This window comes from Nestor notabilis, unplaced genomic scaffold (assembly GCF_000696875.1).
Source record: "Nestor notabilis isolate BGI_N333 unplaced genomic scaffold, ASM69687v1 scaffold3001, whole genome shotgun sequence".
NCBI classification, from domain to species: Eukaryota; Metazoa; Chordata; class Aves; order Psittaciformes; family Psittacidae; genus Nestor; species Nestor notabilis.
The window spans coordinates 84,238-106,620 of record NW_009913198.1 but is presented as its reverse complement, the minus strand read 5'-3'; the positions used below and the strand labels follow the sequence as shown (position 1 = coordinate 106,620).

Genomic DNA, 22,383 nt, shown 5'->3' with positions numbered 1-22,383 from the left:
AAACAGAGATGGGGATTGCTGGCAGGCGAGAAGGGTGGCCCAGCCTTCAAACTGCTGCAGAATTTATTCACTGTGTAAAAATGGAGTTCTTACAGGTGTCCTTCGCATGCAGTTTGGAGTCAATCACCAGTCTGAGCTGGCTTTGGGGCACAGCTTAGAGTTAGAAAGAGAAGGCAAAAATATTCTGACAGAAATCCTAAGGAGACGTGTCTTCACCTACCCAGATCCCAACAAGACATTTGGGATAAATCAGCAATTAACTAATCTCCGGACTCAGCTGGATGTGGACTAATGGATCAGTGCAAAGAGGCCAAGGTAATCCGGGAAGACATTTAATTTTACTGCAAACAATTCAGTACAGAAATACAGTGTAAAGGCAGCAGGAACTTGTGGGGAGGATGGAGGCTGATTCTCAGGAGCCTGTAAGTATAGTTTTCTGCTTAACACACAAATTGGAAAATGGGATTGTAATATGATGCATGACACTTTTGAATAATTAGAAGTGAGAAATTCAGTGTGCACAGCAGATGAATCTGCCAAAAAATGAAAGGGGGGGAAGAGAGAAATTCTACAGTCAGTTTTTGATACCGTGGAAAAAATGGATCATGAATTGAGCAACTAGAGTAAAAATATAGTTAGCCAGAAAATTGTCTCCAAATGCCATAAATGCAGCAATGCCATGTCAAATTGTAGAGAAAAGAAAGATGAGGGCACAGAGGTTAGAGGCAGAAAGATAAGCAACCTTTTTTTTAACTTGTGGACAATTAACAGTGAGAGTTTTACCACCAGTAGCAACAGTATCTGTGAGGCGCAGGGGTAAGGCTGGCACTGGATTAAACTATTGGTGTACACAGCAAAAGCTGAGGAAGAAAGAATCTAAGGATTATTGAATTAATTAGTCTTAGTGGAGACAGTGACGTGTTAAAACACACCAAAAAGTGTAAACATCATTTGGAAGCTGGACCTCCAGAGTTCAAAAAACAAGCAGAGAGGATAAAAAATTGCTTGGATTTACAAGTGAGTAATAAAGACACACCTGAAAACATGAGAGGACCTTACAAAAGTGGGTTGTAGAAGTGCACTTCAAAGATATCTCAGAAGACCAAGCTGATGGGAGGCTGCTGTTTTCAGTAGAGCTGTTGCAATCAGGCTGGGGAAGTTTCCCAGGAAAGCAAAAACAGGATATGATTGAAATATATTTTAAATCCCAGAGACACCCTGCCTACTACAACTATTGCAGAATGGCAGAAATAAGAACTGATTTCCTTTCACTCTGTGAATCATAGAATCATTTAGGTTGGAAAAGACCTTTAAGATCATCAAGTCCAACTGTTACCCCAGGACTGCCAAGACCACCACTAAACCATGTCACTGAGGTCTACACGGTTTGTGAGCACTTCTAGGGACAGTGATTCCACCACTGCCCTGGGCAGCCTGTTCCAATGCCTGAGCACCCATTCGGTGAAGAAATTTTTATTAATATCCAATCTAAACCTCCCCTGGCACAACTTGAGGCTGTTACCTCTTGTCCTATTGCTTGTTACTTGGGAGAAGAGACTGACCCCCACCTCACTACGACCTCCTCTCAGGTAGTTGTTATTTAACAATAGAAAGCGGTAAGGTCTTTTTAACCAGCTGGGTTAGGAAGTTATCTTTCACACCCTCCAAGAACCTCCTGGATTGTTTCTTCTCTCTCTGTTGTACTTCCAGCAGACATCTGGTAGATTGAAGTCCCCCATGAGAACAAGGGCAAATGATTGTGAAACTTCTCTCAGTTGTATGAAGAACAGCTCATCTGTAGCTTCATCCTGGCTAGGTGATCTGTAACAGACTCCTGCCAGAGTATCTGCTTGGTTGGCCTTCTCCCTGATCTGCACCCACAAACATTCAGCCTTCTCACTCACAACATTGAGTTCAAGGTAGGCAATGCACTCGCTGATATACAACACAACCCCACCATCTCTTTTTCCTTGCCTATCCCTTCTGAAGAGCCTGTAGCCAAACGTTTCTGACAACCTGCTAATATCAAAAGGAAGTGTGCCAGCCAAAAGTGAGCCAGTGAGCCAGGGAATATAGTAAATCCTGGCACAGAATGAGGCAACACAGGTGGGAAGGAGGAATGAAATCCCAAAACATTTCTGGGGCTTCTTCTAGTATGGCACTGTATACTTCAATGCAGTGCAGCAGAATATTTGAAGGGAATTTCAGCTGTTGTCCAACTGAATAATGGCACAGGATCATAGGGAAATTCAGGATGGCTGGGACCTCAGGAGGTGAGCTATGAGGTCAAGACCAGGTTACTCAGGGATTTATCCAAGTCTTCTAAAGGTAAAGTGAGAAGAGATGTTTTAGGCCACTGACGGAATATATCAGGATGCATCAGACAACCTTCATCCCATTCTTTGGCCTCCTTTTCAAATCAGATTAAACAAGAAAATGAGACGAACAGTTTCTGAGGGCTCCCCAAATGAAATGAGTTTACTTTCAAGGGCTTTTTCTTAATCACTACCAAGAACAAATGATGTCCTGGATGCTTTAGCAGATTCATTTTCTCAATCTACTCTCAGTTTTCAAAAGCTGAGAGTTTTTTTTTCCCCTCACACTTAAAATGTCTTGCTTACAAAAATCTGAGAGCAGTGTTTGAACTACGGTTACTATCAGGTTGGACCAGTGTTCAAGATCAGAGTCCCACCATTCCACAGTGGTATGTGGACATTAAAAGAGTCAAGTCCTGAGTAGATATGTACTGATCACGCCATACCCATGCAAATGCCAGCAAGTAGCTGTGCACTTCCATTTCTCACAGACACCAAGTCGAAGTGTTTTCAGACAGCATTCTTTCCCCACTACTCCACATGGCTAATGAAAAGATTTACAGATGATGTAAGGAAAGATTCAGGCCACCAAAGACACAACTGAAATCAAACCTAAAGACACAAGTCAGTTCAAAAGGGGTTATTACTGCTTTCAAAGAGTCAATCAATGAAATTTCTGCCCACAAAAGATAGCTGAAGACAAGCAGAGCCACTTATTCCCCTCTCCTCATCTATTCTGTGATCTCCCACTCTCATTGATCAGTGCTTTTGCAGGGTTCTGCACTTGAAACAGAAGTTTTGTTTCTTGCTCTCCCAGTACCTCTTCATAGCTTGGGATAAAAAGGGAATCATTTTAGAGATCAAATTGAGAGATTTAAGGATTGAAAAGGGCTCTTATGATTGCTTCTGCTCCAGCATGCTCATGTCCCTTTCAAGCAGAACTAAAATAACCTGAAAAGGTGGTAATTTATTAGAATTAGGGTCTTGAGTTCTCTGGTGTGAAATTATTGTGCCACCCAAAAGGAATTCCTGGCAGTCATCAAATACAGAATATTTTCACCTGTATTTATTTGGGAGGAAACCTGTGGTTAGGACTGGCCTTGCATCCCTATAATAGCTCTTCAGATTCAGGCATGCTACAGGGTAGCTTGCCTAGGGTTTGGAAATACTGCATTGCCCTCATTTTATACTTACACATAAATCAGCATACAAGTGTGGTAAAACTGATGCCTTGTCCACAGGACCTTGTTGAGAAATGAATTGCAAACACTACTTTATTTCAAAGAGCTTGTTCAAGGAAGTTATTGCCATGCTAAAGAGATATATACTACTGAAATTTCACAATTTGAAAAATGCAGCTGTTTCCACACCCTATGTTGCCATACAGGATAGAAGGCAGTGGGAATGGATTGCAAAGTAAAAGAATTGTTTCAAAGACTCAGCACTCTTCTCAATGTCTGGGATCTTCTAAGTAAGTTAGTTAAAAACTAAGGAATTTTGAAGCCAAAGCACTTCAGTGAGGTCTGATAAATCTAACAATCCACAAAATCTATACCTAAACACAGTAGCACAGAGCAGATTGTAAAGACTAGGTACTCACCTGGCTATCCAAGAACAGAATCAGAATATTGTGAACATCCTAGCATTTGTAATTCATAGTACAGCAGACACTGGTTGCATGTACATCAAAGAGCTCTGGTCTTCACCTCGCTATGTCATAAATGTATATATGACAACTCACAGGCTACAATTAAAAGAAAACAGTTTATTTACTGGAGAATCTGGATTACTGGGAAGATATCCTGAGTTCATGGTATGCAGCCTGCTAGTTGCGAGGACACAAGCCTTGAGATCTTGGTCATCAATGATCCTCCAGTTTGCCTTTTGCCCTCCCACCAGCGTATGCAGAATGAACCATTGGACATGTGTAATAAAGCGGTGCCCTTATTGCCTGGTCCTCTTCCTTTTGTCAACTGATTCTTTAGAAATTTAAAAACAGGAAGAGAAGTTGTAAAAGCAGAAGGGGCAAACCTGGTGCCCAGAGGAGCTCGCAGTCTCTCTCTGCAACACAAGAACAAAATATTAACCTTGCCCGCTGTATGACAAGCTATACAAAGTGCATGTGTCTGGGGAAATGTGACTGACAGTCCTTTATGAAGGGCTGTGTTTGAAAATTTGTTCTGGATGGTGACCTCTGCATTTCTGTAGCTTCATATTTGAACAGATGTCAATTCACAGGACAGAATCAAGGTTCTTTATGTTCTGAAGTGTGTATTTGTTTTCTGTTAGGCTGAAGGGTATGCCTAGTATTGTTCAGGACTTGACTTACTTAAAAAATTCACTATCTATCTAATTTTAACGTGTGCATCCTAAGAAGCATACACAAGGTGGAAATATGCTGGGAAACATACAAAAACACTGACTTCTTTACTACAGTGGCAAGGTTAGCAATGCAGCCTTAAAGAAGCAAGGCTTAATTAGTACAGGCCTCCTGAAAACAGTGTGTCTTCAAGAGGAGTGAAACAGATGAGGCAGTGGAACATTTCACACTTATTCAATGCCACTGCAAACACAGAAGGCTTGGAAATGGCAAAAAGCAGAAGAAAATTTGTGCAAGCTCTTGTCTGCTGGAAAGGTGGGATCAGACCCTGTGCTCCCACAACCTGGCGCAGTGTCACAGCCATGCAGGCTGGACTCCCCCTCAACTCAACTGAAAGGCTGACCCCAGTTAATACATAGAAGGTTCTGACTTTGCTTACATGACCACTGCTTATAACTGTAAGAATCAATTTTACAAATGACTGACTCACTTCAGCTGACAGGTTATGTATGATTAATATGCAACATAAGAAAACATGTTTAACAGTTTAATGCCTTTAAGCACTATGCAAAATAGTTTAATGATACAAATTAAAACTGCTGTAAAATCTCTGTAACTATACACTTTAAAAATTTAAATGATATTACTTTGATCATTTGAGATCTAATGCTGGAAGATACTGGACACCTCTTAAAAGTTCTGTGCTTGACTTCAACTTCTAAGTAATTAGACTTGAGGACAGTTTCATGTTCTACAAGCACAGAGGAAGAATTTAGCAACCAGCAATGCTATGAAACAAACTCATTTAAAGAATAAACTCTACAGAAACCCAAAGTATCATTAGCAAATCCAAACATTAAAGTAGAAGCCCAAATCCCAAAAAGTTCAAGGCTGAACCCTAAAATATATCTGAAAAATATTTAGCATTGCATCAGTAACAAAAATATCAGATTAGGCAAAACTGTAACACTTCTTCTAAAATATTCTAAGGCTACAGTGTACAAATAGAGTTTGAAATTAATTGAATTGACAACAACCTGGTTGCTTTAGTGCGTTTAGGCATCCAGTTGTGTTTACCTGCTTTGCTCCAAAATCCTAAATAGAAATTAAGTTGGAGACTCTTAATTTCCAAAGAACTCTTTTTCTAAGTCTGTGGAACACGGCATTTAATATATGATGCAAACCAAGCAGCTGCCTTCTACTCACAAAATATCAAATAAGCTGAACACAACATTAAGCATTTGCTGATAGAGTTCAAACAGTGCCAGATTACAAGTATTTTTACACAAGCACTTCACAAAATATTGAAGTCTAAACCTCTAACTCAAATGTATTTCTCACATTCCCAAAGGGTTAATATTGTCTTGCTTCATTTCTTACATGTAAGTAATTTAGCTGTGAACAAAAGCAGCTCCCTGCTGGTTACCTTGGCTAAAGGAAACACAATGAACTGGTAAAAACCAGTTTTATCTCACTGCTGTTGCCTAGGGCTACAGACAAAATGAAGTAAAAAAATTCACATGCAGAGTATTAGGTGCTTATGAAAGATCCAGCAGCGCTGTTGCCTAGTGATTCAGCGAGGAATCAGCATAGGCCAATGAGGTGTACGGACGGGTGCTGAATAACATCCCCAATGACTGCTTTACATCTCCTGCAATTCTGTCATACACCCCCATGATTTCCCAGTGGTAAGAATCACTTTCAAGGGAACCTGTCAGAGAAAAAACATAAAAATTTAAACAAACACACACATCACATATAGCAAGATTATTATTTTTGCTTTTCCCTTTGGATGTTGATACTGCTCTAGATTACATGCCTATCAATATGTCCTTCATACCTATTAATGCTTAATTAACACAACAATTTTGATTAAAATACCTTAACAATTCAGACTAACTTTCAGTTTTGAAGTTGCAAATGCATGTTACTGAATTGCAAGGAATATGCTAAAGCAAAACTCATCTTTTTACGTTTCTCAAAAGAGCTACAGAATCAGAGTGTTTATAATCAGCAACTTTGTCAGTAATGCATAAACATATTAGGTTTTTTTAACATCCACTTTCTCAATTCTGGGGTATTTTTGTTGTTGCTTTAGTTTTATTTCAGTTTGTTTTGCAGTTACTGGTGCTCTGTTACACAGTAGATTTTCTGACATGAAAGCTGCCTCATTAGCAAGGACTATATTTTGGTAAAGAAGCTACTTCAAAGATAAAGCATCCTTTTCCTCAAAGAAGAAAAAAATCTCTCCCCATTAAGACTGTGTGCTCTACTTTAGTGACATTTTTCCTGTGTATTATAAAGTAATATTCATATTTACAGAGCATATAATACATATTTAGTTGAAGCAAGTGTACTGAAGGAGAGCAGGAGCATTTCAGGAAAATCTTTTCATCTCCAGCATCTTTAATCCTAAAGGACATTCGTACTGTATAGAAGGGTAAACAACATGAAGACAAACACATATTTTTTTTTAAGATCATTCAATTTCCTCTCTAAGGTCAAGCTGGTAGTACTTTATGTTTTCTGTCTGGCTTCTGCCATTCATCTATTCATGATGCTTCAGAAGAAGATGGAAGTATCTTCATGATACATGTAGTCTAATATACAGTAGGAGCAAAAGTATGCCATGACTCCCATAGTAATTTGCTCAGGAAAAGGAGACCAAAACAAGGGTAATAAAAGATGTACTTCCAAATATTTCTACTACCTATTAAAGATCTTTGAAAAGCCCAGACAACTGCTTATTGTCCAAGAACGTGTTTCTGTTCACCTATTAAAAAGTAGTTGCTTTTTAACAGAGAATGACATATTGAACACGTTTACTATCTATTTTCAAGATGAATTTGCCAGTGTGTGATAGTAAATACCTTAGACATAGGTGAAACAAATTTTTGTTCTAAGATGATGTGTCCCATTTTGTCCATAGGACATTAAAACCTCCTGACAGTTAATGGCTTGTCTGAAATATATAACACTAAAATTATATTCTGCCCACATGTTCATAGAACACTCTCATTAACCATATAAATTGTTTGTCTTTCTTAGAAACTCATTAAATTGTTCATACTTTATTTCATGGCAATGACTTCCTTAGGCAAAGTATGAACGATGTTTTCTCTGGCAAATTTGCCAAAAAGAATCTCCTAAAACTATCAAGGAAGGACTATGGTGTTGCTGTTCACTTTGTATACTGTCAATAATACCATATTTGATTATTTTAATGAACCTTATAGCAGCATGAGTGTCAGGTTACTAATACTGTCATTAAAAATATTCAGATGTAGTACACCTTGAAAAACAGTCTTGCTTGTTTTTTCAAGGCATTTATAGCTAAAGAAACTAGGTAATCACAGGTATACAATGTCAGCCACCCATAGAAACACAGTTTATAAAGCTTGAGAGTCAGTGCAATGAATGTATAATCCCAGTATGGCCAAAAAGTCTCACTCGACCAAATCTGTTAAACAGGAGTGCAAGTTCTTACAAGGCTTAATGGAACAGTGAGAGGGGGATTCCAGGACAGGAAGACTAGTTTAGATCTGGGATACCCCTCATGATCCTCTCTCAGTTACTGTGGTAAAGATGGGCTCCATAAGGACCCAGAAAATGTAACCGCAAGACCTCCAGAGAAAGCCTCATAAAGCGGCTGAGATGCTGAATTACACAGAACATATAGAAGATCTGGGGGAAGAAATATAAACTAGAACTTGTAGTTTTATTTTTCGTCCATTTCCATTAGTGCAAGTCTGTATTTTGTAACGATTTCTCAAATAAATAAATTTTTTTTCTGTCCCCAAATCCTGTTCAGTAATACTGCTGAATGAGAGAGCTGGCAACACCAAGTACTCCATTTCTCAGGAAACTGGAAATCCTTGCACTGTTGCTCACTTAATAAGTTTAGGGATTCCCAGGAACTATAGTCCTTTATTAAGCAACAAAAGCTGAGGGGTAGGCTAGGGTGAAGGGTACAGTCTTGTGAGAGGAAAAGAGAATTGTTCATAAAATTATTATAATTAGGTCAAATACATAGACACAGTAACTGTGTAACTAGCTACTCAGTTTTTACAGATGTTGTTCTGGTAGATGTCCTATACCTTAAACACTGACCAATGACTTTGCTCTGTATTTTAGGCATACACATGGAAATGGTGAAGAGACCAATTTTTGAAGTGAAAATTACTGAAGAAAGATCTTTTTCAATAGTTTTTTAGCAGTAATGAATGCCTGGCACATTTAGAAAGCCTATTAAAGGCACATATTTCTCACTCTACCACAGCCAGCAGAAATTTCATGGCAATGAAGGAAATAGATTTTGAAATTATCATACTGCATTGCTAAGACAAGAGTCGATGACAATCACACTTTCCAAAATGGAGGCTGAGTTTCTTTCAGTTATTTTCTTCCAGAATTTTTATAGCCATTTAAAAATGCAATTACTTTCAAATATGAAAACAAAACTATTGAAGTGAAAGGCAAAATGGTTGTCTCTAGATTCTTAGCATGATGTTGATAACATACAGAGCTAAGTATGCCTGAGACGGTAATGGAAATTCAGAATTGTCCCTACCTTTAGTGGCACTTCCAAGGCTGTGGTTTGCTGCAGGGACTCCATTGTTCTTTTTACCAGTGCTGTAAGGTAAATTTGAAAACCTATAGCTTTATTTTCCATGATAGAATTGTTATACAGAAAAATACATAAATCCCGGTTTATATTCTGTTATATAATACCTGTATTTCTACATTAAAAAAAATCATTAACCATTTACAATTTTTTCAGTGTTGTTTTTTTTTTAATTTATATTTTCTCTCTCGTGGCGGTTCAATTCCTTATTTTAAATAGAATTTTAGGGTGAAATTTTGACAGTTATTTAGCTTACATAACCCATAAATAGAGAACTCCAGCACTACTATATTTTATACATAGGTACAGCATGTGCGAGTGCTGTATTTCTCAGCTTTCAAGTTCAGTACTCTCAACTATGTGTTTGGTGACATTTTATACATTTTAATTTTCTTGTGCAGATGTAAAACTCAATCTGAAAAAACCAACCAAAGAAAAAAAATACTTTAAGTCTGAACTGTTGGAAATATCTTACTCATCAAAGTAAAGATCAGAGCTAAATTTAAAAAAGGTCTTCCCTGTGGGATAGTGGAGTGCTCGAGAATCTAAACAATTAAACTGCAGTATGATTTATGCAACTTAACAACTCATTGTGTCATAATACTGTGCTCACTATTACTGTGCAAATGCATCTATAATTGTTCCAAATCAACCATTTGGGATCGGATTTGTCATCCTTGGTCATGACAATTAGTGTTCTGTGTGACAATGTTTGCTGCTGTAACACAATATTGTTCTAATATAAATTAATCAGAGATTCAATGGACAAAGAGCTTTTAAAACAGGAGTAACTTTTAGCTACTGAAAGTAAAATAGGAATACCAGGGAGCCCCAGAACAAAGTTATTGAGCAACCTCCATTTCTCTGACAAGATGTCACCATGTGCCTAATGGAATCGAGAAGTATCAGGGGATGCAGTACGTGGTGAAAACTGCTAGACTGAAACACATATGATTACTTAGAAGTTTTTTTGGCAGTTATCCTTTGATGCACATTACATTTCTTTTGCAGCTGAGGGGAAAAGCAAAGGAGCGGCAAGAACTCTGAGTAGCTGCCTATGGTTGTTGCTCTGGCTGCCACTGAAACCTTTTCTAATAATGCCATTAGAAATCTTTTCTAATGAAGAGTAGCATGAAATGTTTTGTGTCACATCTGTGACACTGAGGGTGGCTTGATAACAATGATGAGGATAACTAGCTTCTGCCTGAACAGAACTGGAGTGGTCAGGCTGCTGGCTCACTCAGACTTGCATGCTAATGAGCTGTCATAAGACTTTCCATGAAGTCCAAATTATGCAGTAACTCAAAAGATCAGTGCCTGAAATGCCAAAGCTGAGGAAATGGAGACATTCATTGACACAACAGCTACACCTATATATTTATTCATGTTAGATTGGAGGTAGTTTATGGTCCAGTGTAAGACATAGCATTGTTTTTGGAGAGCAGAAACAAATATTGCAACCATAGATTGTGAAAGCGGAAGTGCTGGCCTAAATAATTATCCATCTAAAATGAAGTCCAAGGCAACATGGCTGATAATAGAGGCATGTTGGACTGCCTCCATCTTGAGAAGCCCACTTGGAATTTAAACAAGCTGCCAGCTCCAGGAGGTCAGCAATACAGCCAAGAGGAGCACTCCAACCAGATGGTGAAGTGGATTGCCAGTCAGTCCCTGGGTAAACAATTTTTCCATTGATAAGCTGCCTACCAGGCTATGGCTGCACAAGGCTTTTGTGAGAACACAACATCTGGATTCTCTGCTTTTCATGCAGAATCACTCAGCTCTGTATGTTCCACCAAAGCACCTATGAAGGGAACACTTAACTGTGCAACTTGATGTTATTTGAGCTGTTAGATGGCTAAACAGCAATAGAGCATCAGGGCAATGGGAGAATAGGTCTTTTTGACACAAAGTACTCCAATGGATATCAAAAGATGGAGCACAAGTCAGCGGCATCGAGTCATGGGTTGAAAGATGTGAGTGGTATGATAAAGGGTGCTGGCTGCATATGCACCGAGTGAAACCAGTTTACCCCTAGTTGTCTAGATCTCTAACTTTGACTAGTTCTCTCCCATGTAACTGTTAGCCCAAAAAGGGGTTCATGATGGCAGTGATGATTGCTCTGTTTGTTCACAAAGTTTTTGCTTGAAGGCATCTGGCATGATTAGAATTCTGCTGCATTCTTAACTGCTCTTAATTTTAAAAAGCAAAGTGGCCATATCAGTGAACAAACCTAAAGGTTCTTCATTCGCTTTGACTACCCATCACAACCTCCCCGTGGGTTTGCTCCATTTTCTTTGTTGTTTTTTTACTGTGTCAGTTTGGCTCCCTGTTCTCTTTCTCATGTCACACTGACTTCGCCATCTATTCCCAGAGTTTAGTGGGTGGCATAGTAAAACCATCCATTTCAAGCAATCAGAATGTTTTTTGCCTGCATTTCAGCCTTTTGAAATCATACCTTTGCAAGTATCCAAAACATTTGCCTACATCTACTTTACAATAGATTTTGAATGAAATAATAAATACATAAGAACAGAAAGAGCAAAAAAAAGCAGATGGATTACCATTCCCATTTAGTAGTCTGCTAATAAGTAAACAGTGAAGAAGGAAGCATTTAAACTAAATAACAGTCTTTTCACAGAAATAAATAGGTAAACTAGCTGAATGCATTTAGGCTGGAAATTGAAAATTCTAGATTTTGGAGAGATGAAATTCTGGAGCAGTCTCCCAGTGGAGATGATAATTTATAAAAAACTCCATATGGCACGGTGGTATGTAATTGCAGAAGAGGTCCCCGTCAGTCCTATGTATCTTGGTTCTCCTGCTGCTCTCTCAAATCTCCTTTAAAATGCTCCGCTTTCTCAAGGCTCAAAATAAACAATCCGAACACAAACAACTGTGTCTTCTTTATCTCATGTACATCATAGAGTGTGGTTACTAACAAAAGTGACCATGATGTTTAAATACATCTGTTCCTACCACTCTTAGTTTTTCTTTTTCTTTTCTAAGATTTAGATGGGGGCTTTTGGTATAATAATTATTTCTGTTCAGTCAAGAATCTAGTATATCTAGGGCACATCAATTATTCATTTTAAAATGTTCCTTTGCAGCCAGCCAAATACTGCAATGGCATCTGTAAAATGCTGTTCTCCCAACCTATGCAACTTATCTCTCAAAACCCTCAGTCAGCAATTATGAGATTTGTTCATGATACTCATCCCAGAATGCTTTGTGTTAAGCGTGTCATGTTAAAATATTATGTATAAACAAAAATTGGTGACAGCAAAGCAAAGAGATCACAGAGGAACTGAAATTTTAACATATATTAGATTTTCTTGATACTGACCAGAATAAATATGCTTATTGAAAGTGCTGTAAAGAGGAACAAAGAAAAGACACTCATGCCTGCTGTGGAACAAAAGCTTATTTGTCCTTATCATACTGAAGACATTTTTCAAGCTCATTCACCTATGAAATTATGACTCCAGAAACATGTCAAAGCCAGCCAGACACATGATCTATGGAATAGGGCTTTTTGCAAATTGAAAGCTATCTGGAGGCATCTTTAGTTTATGCACCTGTGTTTTTCAAGTCAGAAAAAGGCAGCTCAGGGGGCAGAAAATGTCACTAACTTGTGATGACTAGTTCATTCTTTTGTTCCGTTACTTGAGCCCCCTTCCCATGTGCACTCTTCTACGCAGCTGCCTTGGTAGCCGTTAAGTGGGAAACTGTAGCAGAATAAAAAGAAATTTCATGGAATCTGTACAGGAGCCAAAAATCTGTATTGGAAGATTTTAAAAAAATTAATCTGTTCTTTAGGTAGTAACGATGTAACTGATCTACATGTCAAAATAAATGGGCTTAGTTTATTCTGATTTTTTTTCTTAGACTGGTCCTTTTGCTTTCTTACGTTTAAAGTAGTTACTACAGCTGAAATATTTTAAACCTGGTAAAATATCAGATAAAATCTTTAAAACTGTACTATTTTATATGTACCAAATATAAGAAGAGATGCAGAAATGAACTTCTTTAATTCTATTAATAATGTATTATTATAAATGGGTTCTAAAAAAATAAACCTTCAGAAATTGCCCTAATGCACTGGGTTATTGAACTTACAGTACTGGAATACACATATTTCTACAAAAATATGTTACTGCAAGTAGAAAGTGTCTTTCCTTTAATTATTCTTCTCACTAATGGATGCAATTAAGCAAGCAGAGTGACAAGGAATCATCCACAATAAACACTACTGGCAAAGTTCACCTTTCAAGTCCACCAGGTGCATACAGAATACACATAAGAAGCCAGATTTTACAGTTGTTAACTATGGGTATCCCTATACTGTAAAAAATTTTAATTATTCTGCATTTCTTCACCCCAAAGTGCATTCCCCCTTTTAGCAGTCATGTATTCAGAATAATTCAAGGGCAAAGAGGCATTTCAAACAGCATGGAGAGGTGGTCTCAGAAATAGTCTTGATAAAATGAAAAATTGGGTCTTGCAATTCCTGAATAGTCTTCCAGAGTCCATAGAGAGACTCACAGTTTGATAGGGGGACAGTCTGCCTACCTGATTACATAGATTTCAGAATTCAGAGATGCTGAGTTCTCTCAGATCCAAGAGCCCAGTTTTTGGCATTCCCAAAATATCATCTGCCTTTCTGCTTCCTGGGCTGCTGGAGAGCTCTGGATGTGAGGAAGCCAGACACGCTAGAAACCAGGCAGATTATTGATGGTAAAGCTGACAGTCTTCTGCCAAAACCAAACTAATTTCTGCCAAATGTTTTGATTTGATCTTTCCAGGCACCCTCTAATGGAGAAGGAGTATTTTTAAAAAGCTGTTTTGCTGTCTTGTTCTTGACCTAAACAGAGAATTGAGGGAAATAAATAATATGCTATATCTTTGTTGAAAATCACACGATTCAGAGTAGCATGTGCTTTATTGTATTTCAAACTATGTCAAAGCTTGGACACACAAATCCTTGTTATAAATAAATGATGTTTTGCCTTGTCCATTCAGAGTGAACCATATGCACACTATAAAACTGTGGGTGATGGCTTCTGTTTGATGGCTTCTGTTCTTCCAAAATACAGATAACACCTAACTTAAGTTACATGCAGTATTCTGTGCAGAAGTAGATGTTAGGAAAAAAGAACACCTTATTGCTTGCCCCTTGTTTATGAAATTCAAAAGACTCAAAATCATTTGCTGGGCACAGATTATTAGATGCACTACAAATTGGTTTTCTGTATACTGGAAAGTACTGAAAATTCTTATTGTGGCCTATGAAGTCCTAAACAGGAACAGAGAAAGCACCAGCACTTTGATTGCCTTGTGGCAATGCTCAGCCTCCTCTCAGGAGAGTCTTAGAAGCACACATTTTAATGTTGGAAAACTATATAAAAGAGACATTTCCATAAGGGAAATGCTGCTCAGAACCCTTTTGTTCTGTGCTATGATCTAATTGAAATAATGCTATTTACCTTTATGTTCTTCATTTATAAATCTTAAATGCATTTTAAGATTTCATATCAATTCTGCAAATAAGAAAACTGAGACACACACATTTGTTGTTGCTTTCCTGAAAAAGTAGATCAGAAGCATGACTGAAATCAGAATGCAAACCTGCTGAATAGTAGGCCAGCGCTTCTTGGATCACAGTAAATGCGGAAGACTAACATAGCACTGAACTGTAGTCCATTAAAGCCATCAAACACTACTCTTTAGCTTTAAATCCACGTCTTTCCCTTTACTGAGCTTTGTGACTGTACAACTGAGATTTCTCTCTGGATCATTAAGCCGCAGGCTGGAAACTGCAAGTCAGCAGATTCTGTAATTTCAAGTTTCTGAATGGACAAAAGCTCATTAGATATGTAAAGACAAAGCTGACAGCTAAAGAATATCAGCAAATAAATGTAAGAAGAGTAAGACCTTGGAAAAAAAAGGGAGAAAGAACTTTGGGTAAAGGGATGAAAACCATATTCGAACTTTCAAAGCCCTGAAGTAAATTAGAAGCACACATCCCACTGACACTCCTCCTTAGGTTTGAAACTCACATACCTAATTTGTTACCTCAGTTAGCAGCTCCTGAAATGACTGGGAAAGATTAGGAGAAAAGAGTCTTCCTATTTAGTTTCATCTGAAAGGAATCTAGGTCAACCACTCTCAGACTGCCCTGTGATGTGAACCAAAACTGTTCACACCATGGACTGGGGACAATAGGGAGATCTGCTTCATCATCATACTTCTGACGGAAGTTACATGCTAGTGCAGAAACACCCTTTCTCTGCCTATTCAGATCAAGCAAAATCCTCATTAATGACACTGAAGGAAGAGCCAGCTTCAGTCACTTTTAAGACAACTTGGGTTAGTTCTTTCACTAGTAGCAGATCTATTTGCGAAACACAGTCAAAGAATGGTTGAGGCTGGAAGGGACCTCTGAAGGATGTCTGGTTCAACCCCCCTGCTCAAACAGGGCCCTCTAGAACCAGTTGCCCAGGACTGTGATCAGATGGCTTTTGATTATCTCCAAGGATGGAGACTCCACAGCCTCTCTGGGCATCCTGTGCACTGCTCAATCACACTCAATGTAAAAAAGTGGTTCCTGATGTTCAGAGGGAAAATCCTGTGTATCAGTTTGCCTCTGCTCCTGTCACTAGGCACCACTGGAAAGAGCCTGGCTCTGTCCTCTATGCCCCCTCCCTTCAGGTATATATATCCATTAATAAGATCCCTCTGAGCCTTCTCTTCTGCAGGCTGAACAGTCCCAGCTCCCTCAGCCTTTCTTCATAGAAGAAATGCTCCAGTCCCTTCATCTTTGTGGCCCTTCATTTGACTTTCTCCAGTCCATGTCTCTCTTGTACTGGGGAGGCCAGAACGGGACGCAGTACTTTAGGTGTAGCCTCAGCAGTGATGAATAAAGGGGAAGGAAATGAATGAATGAAGAAATGAAGAAAGAAATTAATGTTTTAGGTTGGTCTTTACTGCTAAGGAAAAGACATTTTATCACTCTTCTGCTCTGAGGTAAGTGAGTATATCTGAAAGCTGCTGGAATGCAGAATTTTCTTATTTTCTTTGCCTCTTAGGGCAAAGTAGAGACAAACCTAAAAATCAATCTTGAAACAGCAGAATGAAACAAATTTCCAGCATGAACACTCAAGCTTGGCAGCCTGTGTTAAGTGCAGTGACAATTTCCAAGGTACCTCAGACCTCTAGACTGCCCAGGTCCATTTCCTAAAGGTCATTTTAGCAACTTCAATTACATGGTGATAGCTTTGAAGCAGAACAAGGAAATTTCCAGGTACATTTGTTCAGCACACTGCAGGTAGATGTGGAGATATGCAAACTAGTTACATTGTAGTGTGTAGAGCAGACACATTTGAGGATTTGAACTGGACTCTTTGTATTTCCAGAAAAAAGCCTGTAGTCATCATGTTTCTATACTGGTATAATTTATTACTACTATTTAATACTAATTTATTACTACTATTCATATGACAGCTAGAGGTTTTTTCCCATTATACTGGAAAAATATTGATTTTTCTGAATTTATTAAAAAATATTAGTAATGGAGATCACCATTTGACCCAATGAGGGCAGAATCTGTGATTTTTTTATATGTATACGTGACCATGCATAATTTTTATCTTTTGGGTATAATATTAGCTCTATACTTTATGCAAATTGATGTAAAATAAGATATCAAAAATACTTCAATGCTGTCGTACAGATCTCATTCAGCACACTACGCTTTCTAACTCTGAAACTATGGCACTTTAAGACATTGGCCTCTTCTGGGTAGATACTGCAATGTCTCATAAATTGTATGGTGTTCTTTTAATTTAAACCAGATTTGAACTCCCGCATTCAGAGGTCAAATGTTAATATACTAACCTAATTCATTACTATGTCCCTAATATACTGAACTTGAATATTTCCCAGGTTCTTTGTTTTGATTAGATGAAGGTTTAACGTTCTCATTATGAACTAATACTCACAAGAGGGATCAGCGATGAAATGAGACTAATATGACAAATTGTACTGTTTAAATGAACACAACACAGGAAGGTGAAATTATTTTTTTCTTAGATGCTTAGGTTATAATGGAAGATATTTATTGTATTGGATCATTTAAATATTTGTGACATTATGCTAATTGTTTTAGCCAAAGGTATTGTTGAGCTTCAAACTAGACCAAAGCTTGTGAATAAATGTTTGGTGCCTGAAGCAATAAATCCACTACTTACTGGAGAAGAGACCCAACAGCCTCCTATATGCCCTTGTTTGCTAGCTAAATTTGTACCAGATGATGAGATACCCTCTCTCTTAGGAAATAATGTCTGGAAGTAAGCCAGAGAAGAGGATAAAAATGTAGGCAGGAACTTTTACTAACCCTTAACCTTGAAAAATCCATTAAAAAGTTCTCTAAATATAAAAAAAGCAGTAAACTTAGAAATTACAGCACATTATTTTCCTACACTAAGAATTTCATACTTCTTTTATGTAATGGGCTCCAATCATAGGTATTCATATACTTTCCAAGCCATTCTTCTTGAGCTGGTTTATTTCCTTTAAACCCCTTTGAAACCCTGACTAAAGCATTATTATTTAGCTTTACAGGATTCACACATTGGACAAGGGAATCTTGATAAGTAAACTAAAACGAGTAAGCATGTTGATGAACTCCAGATGAGGAGTGTATCACGTTTTATCTACATGAGAGCCAGTGGTGGAAAACATCCAGAAAAATCTGCTCCGTATACATTTCCTTAATCATAAGAATCAATGTGCTGCTTCTTGTTACATTAATTCTTTATCCTCTGAGAAATCACAGGTTATAGGGAGAAAAAAAGATCGTGGGGGAGAAAGAGCAAGAGAGATTGTATTTACCTGAAAATTCCTGGATTTGAGAATCTTCTACTTCAAACAACAACTCGTCATGAATCTGGGCAATTAACCTGAAATATTTCAGAGACTTTAGATAACGTAGGCAAGAAATTTCTAACAATGCTTTCCATCCATATCATCAACTAATTGCCACATGCACAACTGATATGTTAAAGTGAAAATAAATGTCCCAAGGAAATGAAAAATTCATTAATGGATTTAGGAGGATTGCCACTCCACATATCCTGAAAACATAAAGGTTGTAACCCCAAACTCTACTTGCTAGCTTATAAATGTCATTCAGGGATTTGATGATGTGACAAGTTATTACTTAAAACCAATGTAATTTGCAGAAAAATGCAAGAAATTATAGAGACAGGCTATGTTTTGTTAATATAGCTTGTTTTTTCAAGTTGAGCTGGAATAATTGTGGTTGGAAATGGGTGGTTTTACTAATGCAATTTAGTCAATAGTAAGAGTACTTAGCTCACTGGTATACCAATACCAACTCCTAGTTGGCCAGTGACTTGAGTCTTTTCCAGGAAAGAGACGTTTCACTTAAGTGCAAAGTAGGTGCTCTCATGGTGACAAACAAGTGGGTTGAAGAGTGAAAATGTAGGCACAGATACACAACCTGATCTGTTGCCTTTGCTGTCAGGATAGTTGCCTTCATAAAGGCAGAGTTTACAGCTGAAAGCAGTAACGCCTTGAAAGCCATGCAACTACATGGACCTGAGCTCTTCAGCTAGGGCTGTTTTGCAATGAATTTATACTGCTGCTTTGTTTTTCACTTTGTCTGTATTAGATCTATATCATAGGTCTCGTGCACATGGACTGTGACTTAACTGTTCAGTGCTTACAGGAAGAGCACCCTAAATTCTTGGTTTGTGTGCAAAAGTACTTTCACAATGGAAATAATAAATGCATTTGATTGAATCAAGTCCATGGTAATATAGATACAATCTAGCACATATAATCCCTAAGTGCAGTTCTCACTCAGGAAGGAAAAATACTGCATATAGGATTAAACTGTATTCCTACTAGGTTTATTTTAGTACTTCTTTAATTATTGTTGGGAGTCTAAGTCATGAAACTACCACCTATTTCCAAATTGCTTTGCAATTTGTATATAACATTTAAATTGAATGCCCTCTGTAGACTTCTCTTATTACCCAGTAGTGATTCAAGTAAATAATGCTTTACAAATGGCTGAAACATCAATATGGTTATTACTTATAACTTTTCACAGCTTTCAGGAAAATATCCTAAGATAGTTTCACACTGCCTTAAATTACAATGTGACATTGACTAACAGTGTGGTGAGCTCTAATAATAGATCTTAAATTATTAGTCACTTACAACACAGTCAGAAGCAGAGTGAAACAGATTAACATATTTTTAATAGGAAACTGGGACATAGGATACAAAAAGAAATAGATTAAAAGACCATGATCATCTTTAGCAAGACAATACAGTTACATGACAAGATATAATTTCCAATGCAAGTAAATTAATTAAAGTAACAGATTCCTTATAATCATTCAAGTGACATGTAAAAAGATAAGAATCAGAAAGAACTGTGAACATTAAATATTAATATACTGTGAATCAATTGAATAAGTGAAAATAATTGCATTGATTAAACCAGTGCAATAGAAATGTGAGTGAGTGGTTATTATTTGTATGAGATGCCTTCAGTCAGGATTAGAGCACCATATATTCTGAATATTTGGTAAGGAAAAGTCCCTTCTTAGAAGAACTTACAATATACATTAAACATTTTATATAGATTCATCAGGATTTAGGAATGGAGAAAAAAGAACTAGATTTTCAAAACCACTCAGCATTGGATCATCTGATCACCTCTTCTCCAAGCTAAAAGTAAAACTGAGTTCAGGAGGAGCAGGGCTGGACCAAAGATTGGTGCAACCTTATGTGAACCAGGAAGCAATGTGAACTGAACTCAAAATTTCTGTCTGGACAGCACAGTAGACATGACACAGCTCTGCATGCTCCAGTTCGTCTACTGAAAGCAGCACAGCTCTTTTAGCTTGGTTCTCTGCCTGGGCTAAAGGACCCTGTTTCTCAGTGCTTGTCATCCTGAACAGCACAGCCTAGCAGCTCGGGTGTATTAACAGTTAACTGAGGAACTGCACAGAGCTGCAGAATTACATCCACCACATCTTAAACATCAAGCAATTAACTGAAGTTCAGAACAACATTCTGTCTGCTAAAATACAGAACTAGAAGTTAGCATTGCTGGTTCTCTGTGTAGCTCTGCTACTCTCCTGCTAAGCAATGAATATTCAATTACAAAATAGGGATAAGATTTATCTCAGAGACGTGAGATCTAAGAAATAAGTATTTCTAATACACTTCTGTTTTGGAAAGATATTACATAATTTTTAATTAATGCTAAACATGATTTCCTAGCTTGATGCCAAGAAGTGGAATAGCAGACACTACTTCCTCCTTAGTGTTCATCTAACAAGTTAGATTTATTTTAAGCTTTTATGTCTTTTTCTTATCTACCTCTCATCAATTTAATCCATTCTACTCCTGCAGGTTTACAGTACAAGGCCATCTGTATTTTTTCAGGGTTGTTAAAGTAATAATTCTTGCATGCATTACGCTGCTGCGCGGAAGGAAGCATTCAATCTGATATCAATGCAGATAAAAGGAAAAATCAAAGCAATTTATACATTCAAATTTCATAGCTTCCACCATTCCAGTGCATGCACCCACCCACCCATTGCACACCTTGAGTGAAAGAACTTTGAAAAAAAACCTGTATTTTTGCTTAACAGCTTAATTGAATCAGCTTCACTTTGAAGGAATATTGAAATAGCAAACTCCTCTCATTATCTCTTGCTAAAAGGTACAGTAAACTAGATTAGAAACTGCAAACCAGGCAGAGACTAGTATCTTTATTGTTCTACAGATGATAAAAATGCCTTTGATTTACAAGCTAGTATGTTATTAAGTATTTTTTTGATTGCCTGCAGGTTAGGCATCATTTTTGATGAGTACATACATGATTTCTTTTACTGAGAAACATGACCTGCGCCCAAGTATGGACATGGTATGGAATGGAGATACTGCTACAAACTGCACCTTCCAATGAAGGAGTATTTCTATGATTGCCACCCTGAACATGGCTTTTGACAACAGTTTAGTGTGCCCAGCACTCAAAATCCTTCTTAAACCATTGCACTGCACTAGAGAATTGTAAAGAATTTTTTATTCTCTTCCACACTACATTCATCATTCTTCCAGTTTCCTATGAATCAACACAGAGGCTAAACTTCTCAGGCCTTCAATGGATACACCCAGTTATCATTACTACATAATAATCTTATTACTGATGTATATATGCCAAAACAAATTAAACTATCATCAAGATATTTTTTCTCAAAGTATTGTATTAATGAAGCCATATTGCCTCCTTACAGTATATTATTTCCTAGCACCAGGCCAGTATGTCTAATATAAGAACAAACGAAGGTTTTGTTTCTTACTGTAAAACAATATATTTGAGATCTGGACCTCTATGTGCTAAAGTACAGAATTACAAGTTTTTTATGACTACTTCAATGCATTGCTGAGAAATAAGTAGTCTATTGAACTGACTTCCACAAAACAGCTATTACGTTATTGGTGAACAACTGCATTTCTTTACCATTAAAGGAAACAACATTTTGTTTAAACTGCAAACGAGAGTGCTGTGGCATGACATGATGCAGACTCTATTGTAGGAATATCCTTACAATAGATAGAAGAGGCCAGTGTAAGATAGGAGGAAAATAAAACAAAACCAAGATAGTCATTGTAGTCTTTCTCAGAAGCTGTTTTTTAAGAGCCATGTGCAGTGTTTCAGGCCATTCAAATGCGCCAAGAGATGCTCAAACTAATTAAATTCATGCTCCTTCTGTAGTCAAGGGGCCAAGGTAGGCTCTGACTTAGATGTTCTGAATCGATATCTGGAAACCCCAAGGTCTCTGCATTGACTTTGCAGGGGTACCACCTCCTAGAACAGCTATCAACATTTAATACCTGAAGGTAGACAGAGAGTAGGCCTCTGTACATTTTTGATACAAAAAAATCTTCTGTTTCAGAACTTAGATTCATCCCCACAACCAGAGGAAGATGAAAATCTGCAGACAGACAGGCTTATCCTACTATAAAATCTTATACCTTCCTCCTGAAGCATCTGCTACTGGCCACACTCAGCAGTA

General features: G+C 37.7%; 1 protein-coding gene across 1 annotated transcript in view; it reads right to left on the bottom strand.

The window, feature by feature from the left end:
• Window positions 1-5,845: 5,845 nt before the first annotated feature.
• POLN (polymerase (DNA directed) nu) overlaps window positions 5,846-22,383 on the bottom strand; it is a 92,318-nt gene continuing 75,780 nt past the window's right edge. Inside the window, exons 22-24 of the mRNA XM_010023073.1 lie at window positions 18,152-18,219; window positions 9,206-9,267; window positions 5,846-6,346 (exon numbers count right to left, since the gene is read on the bottom strand). Of these exons, the coding sequence (XP_010021375.1) occupies window positions 6,278-6,346; window positions 9,206-9,267; window positions 18,152-18,219 (199 nt within the window). The 3' untranslated portion in view covers window positions 5,846-6,277. The remainder of the gene's footprint in view (window positions 6,347-9,205; window positions 9,268-18,151; window positions 18,220-22,383) is intronic.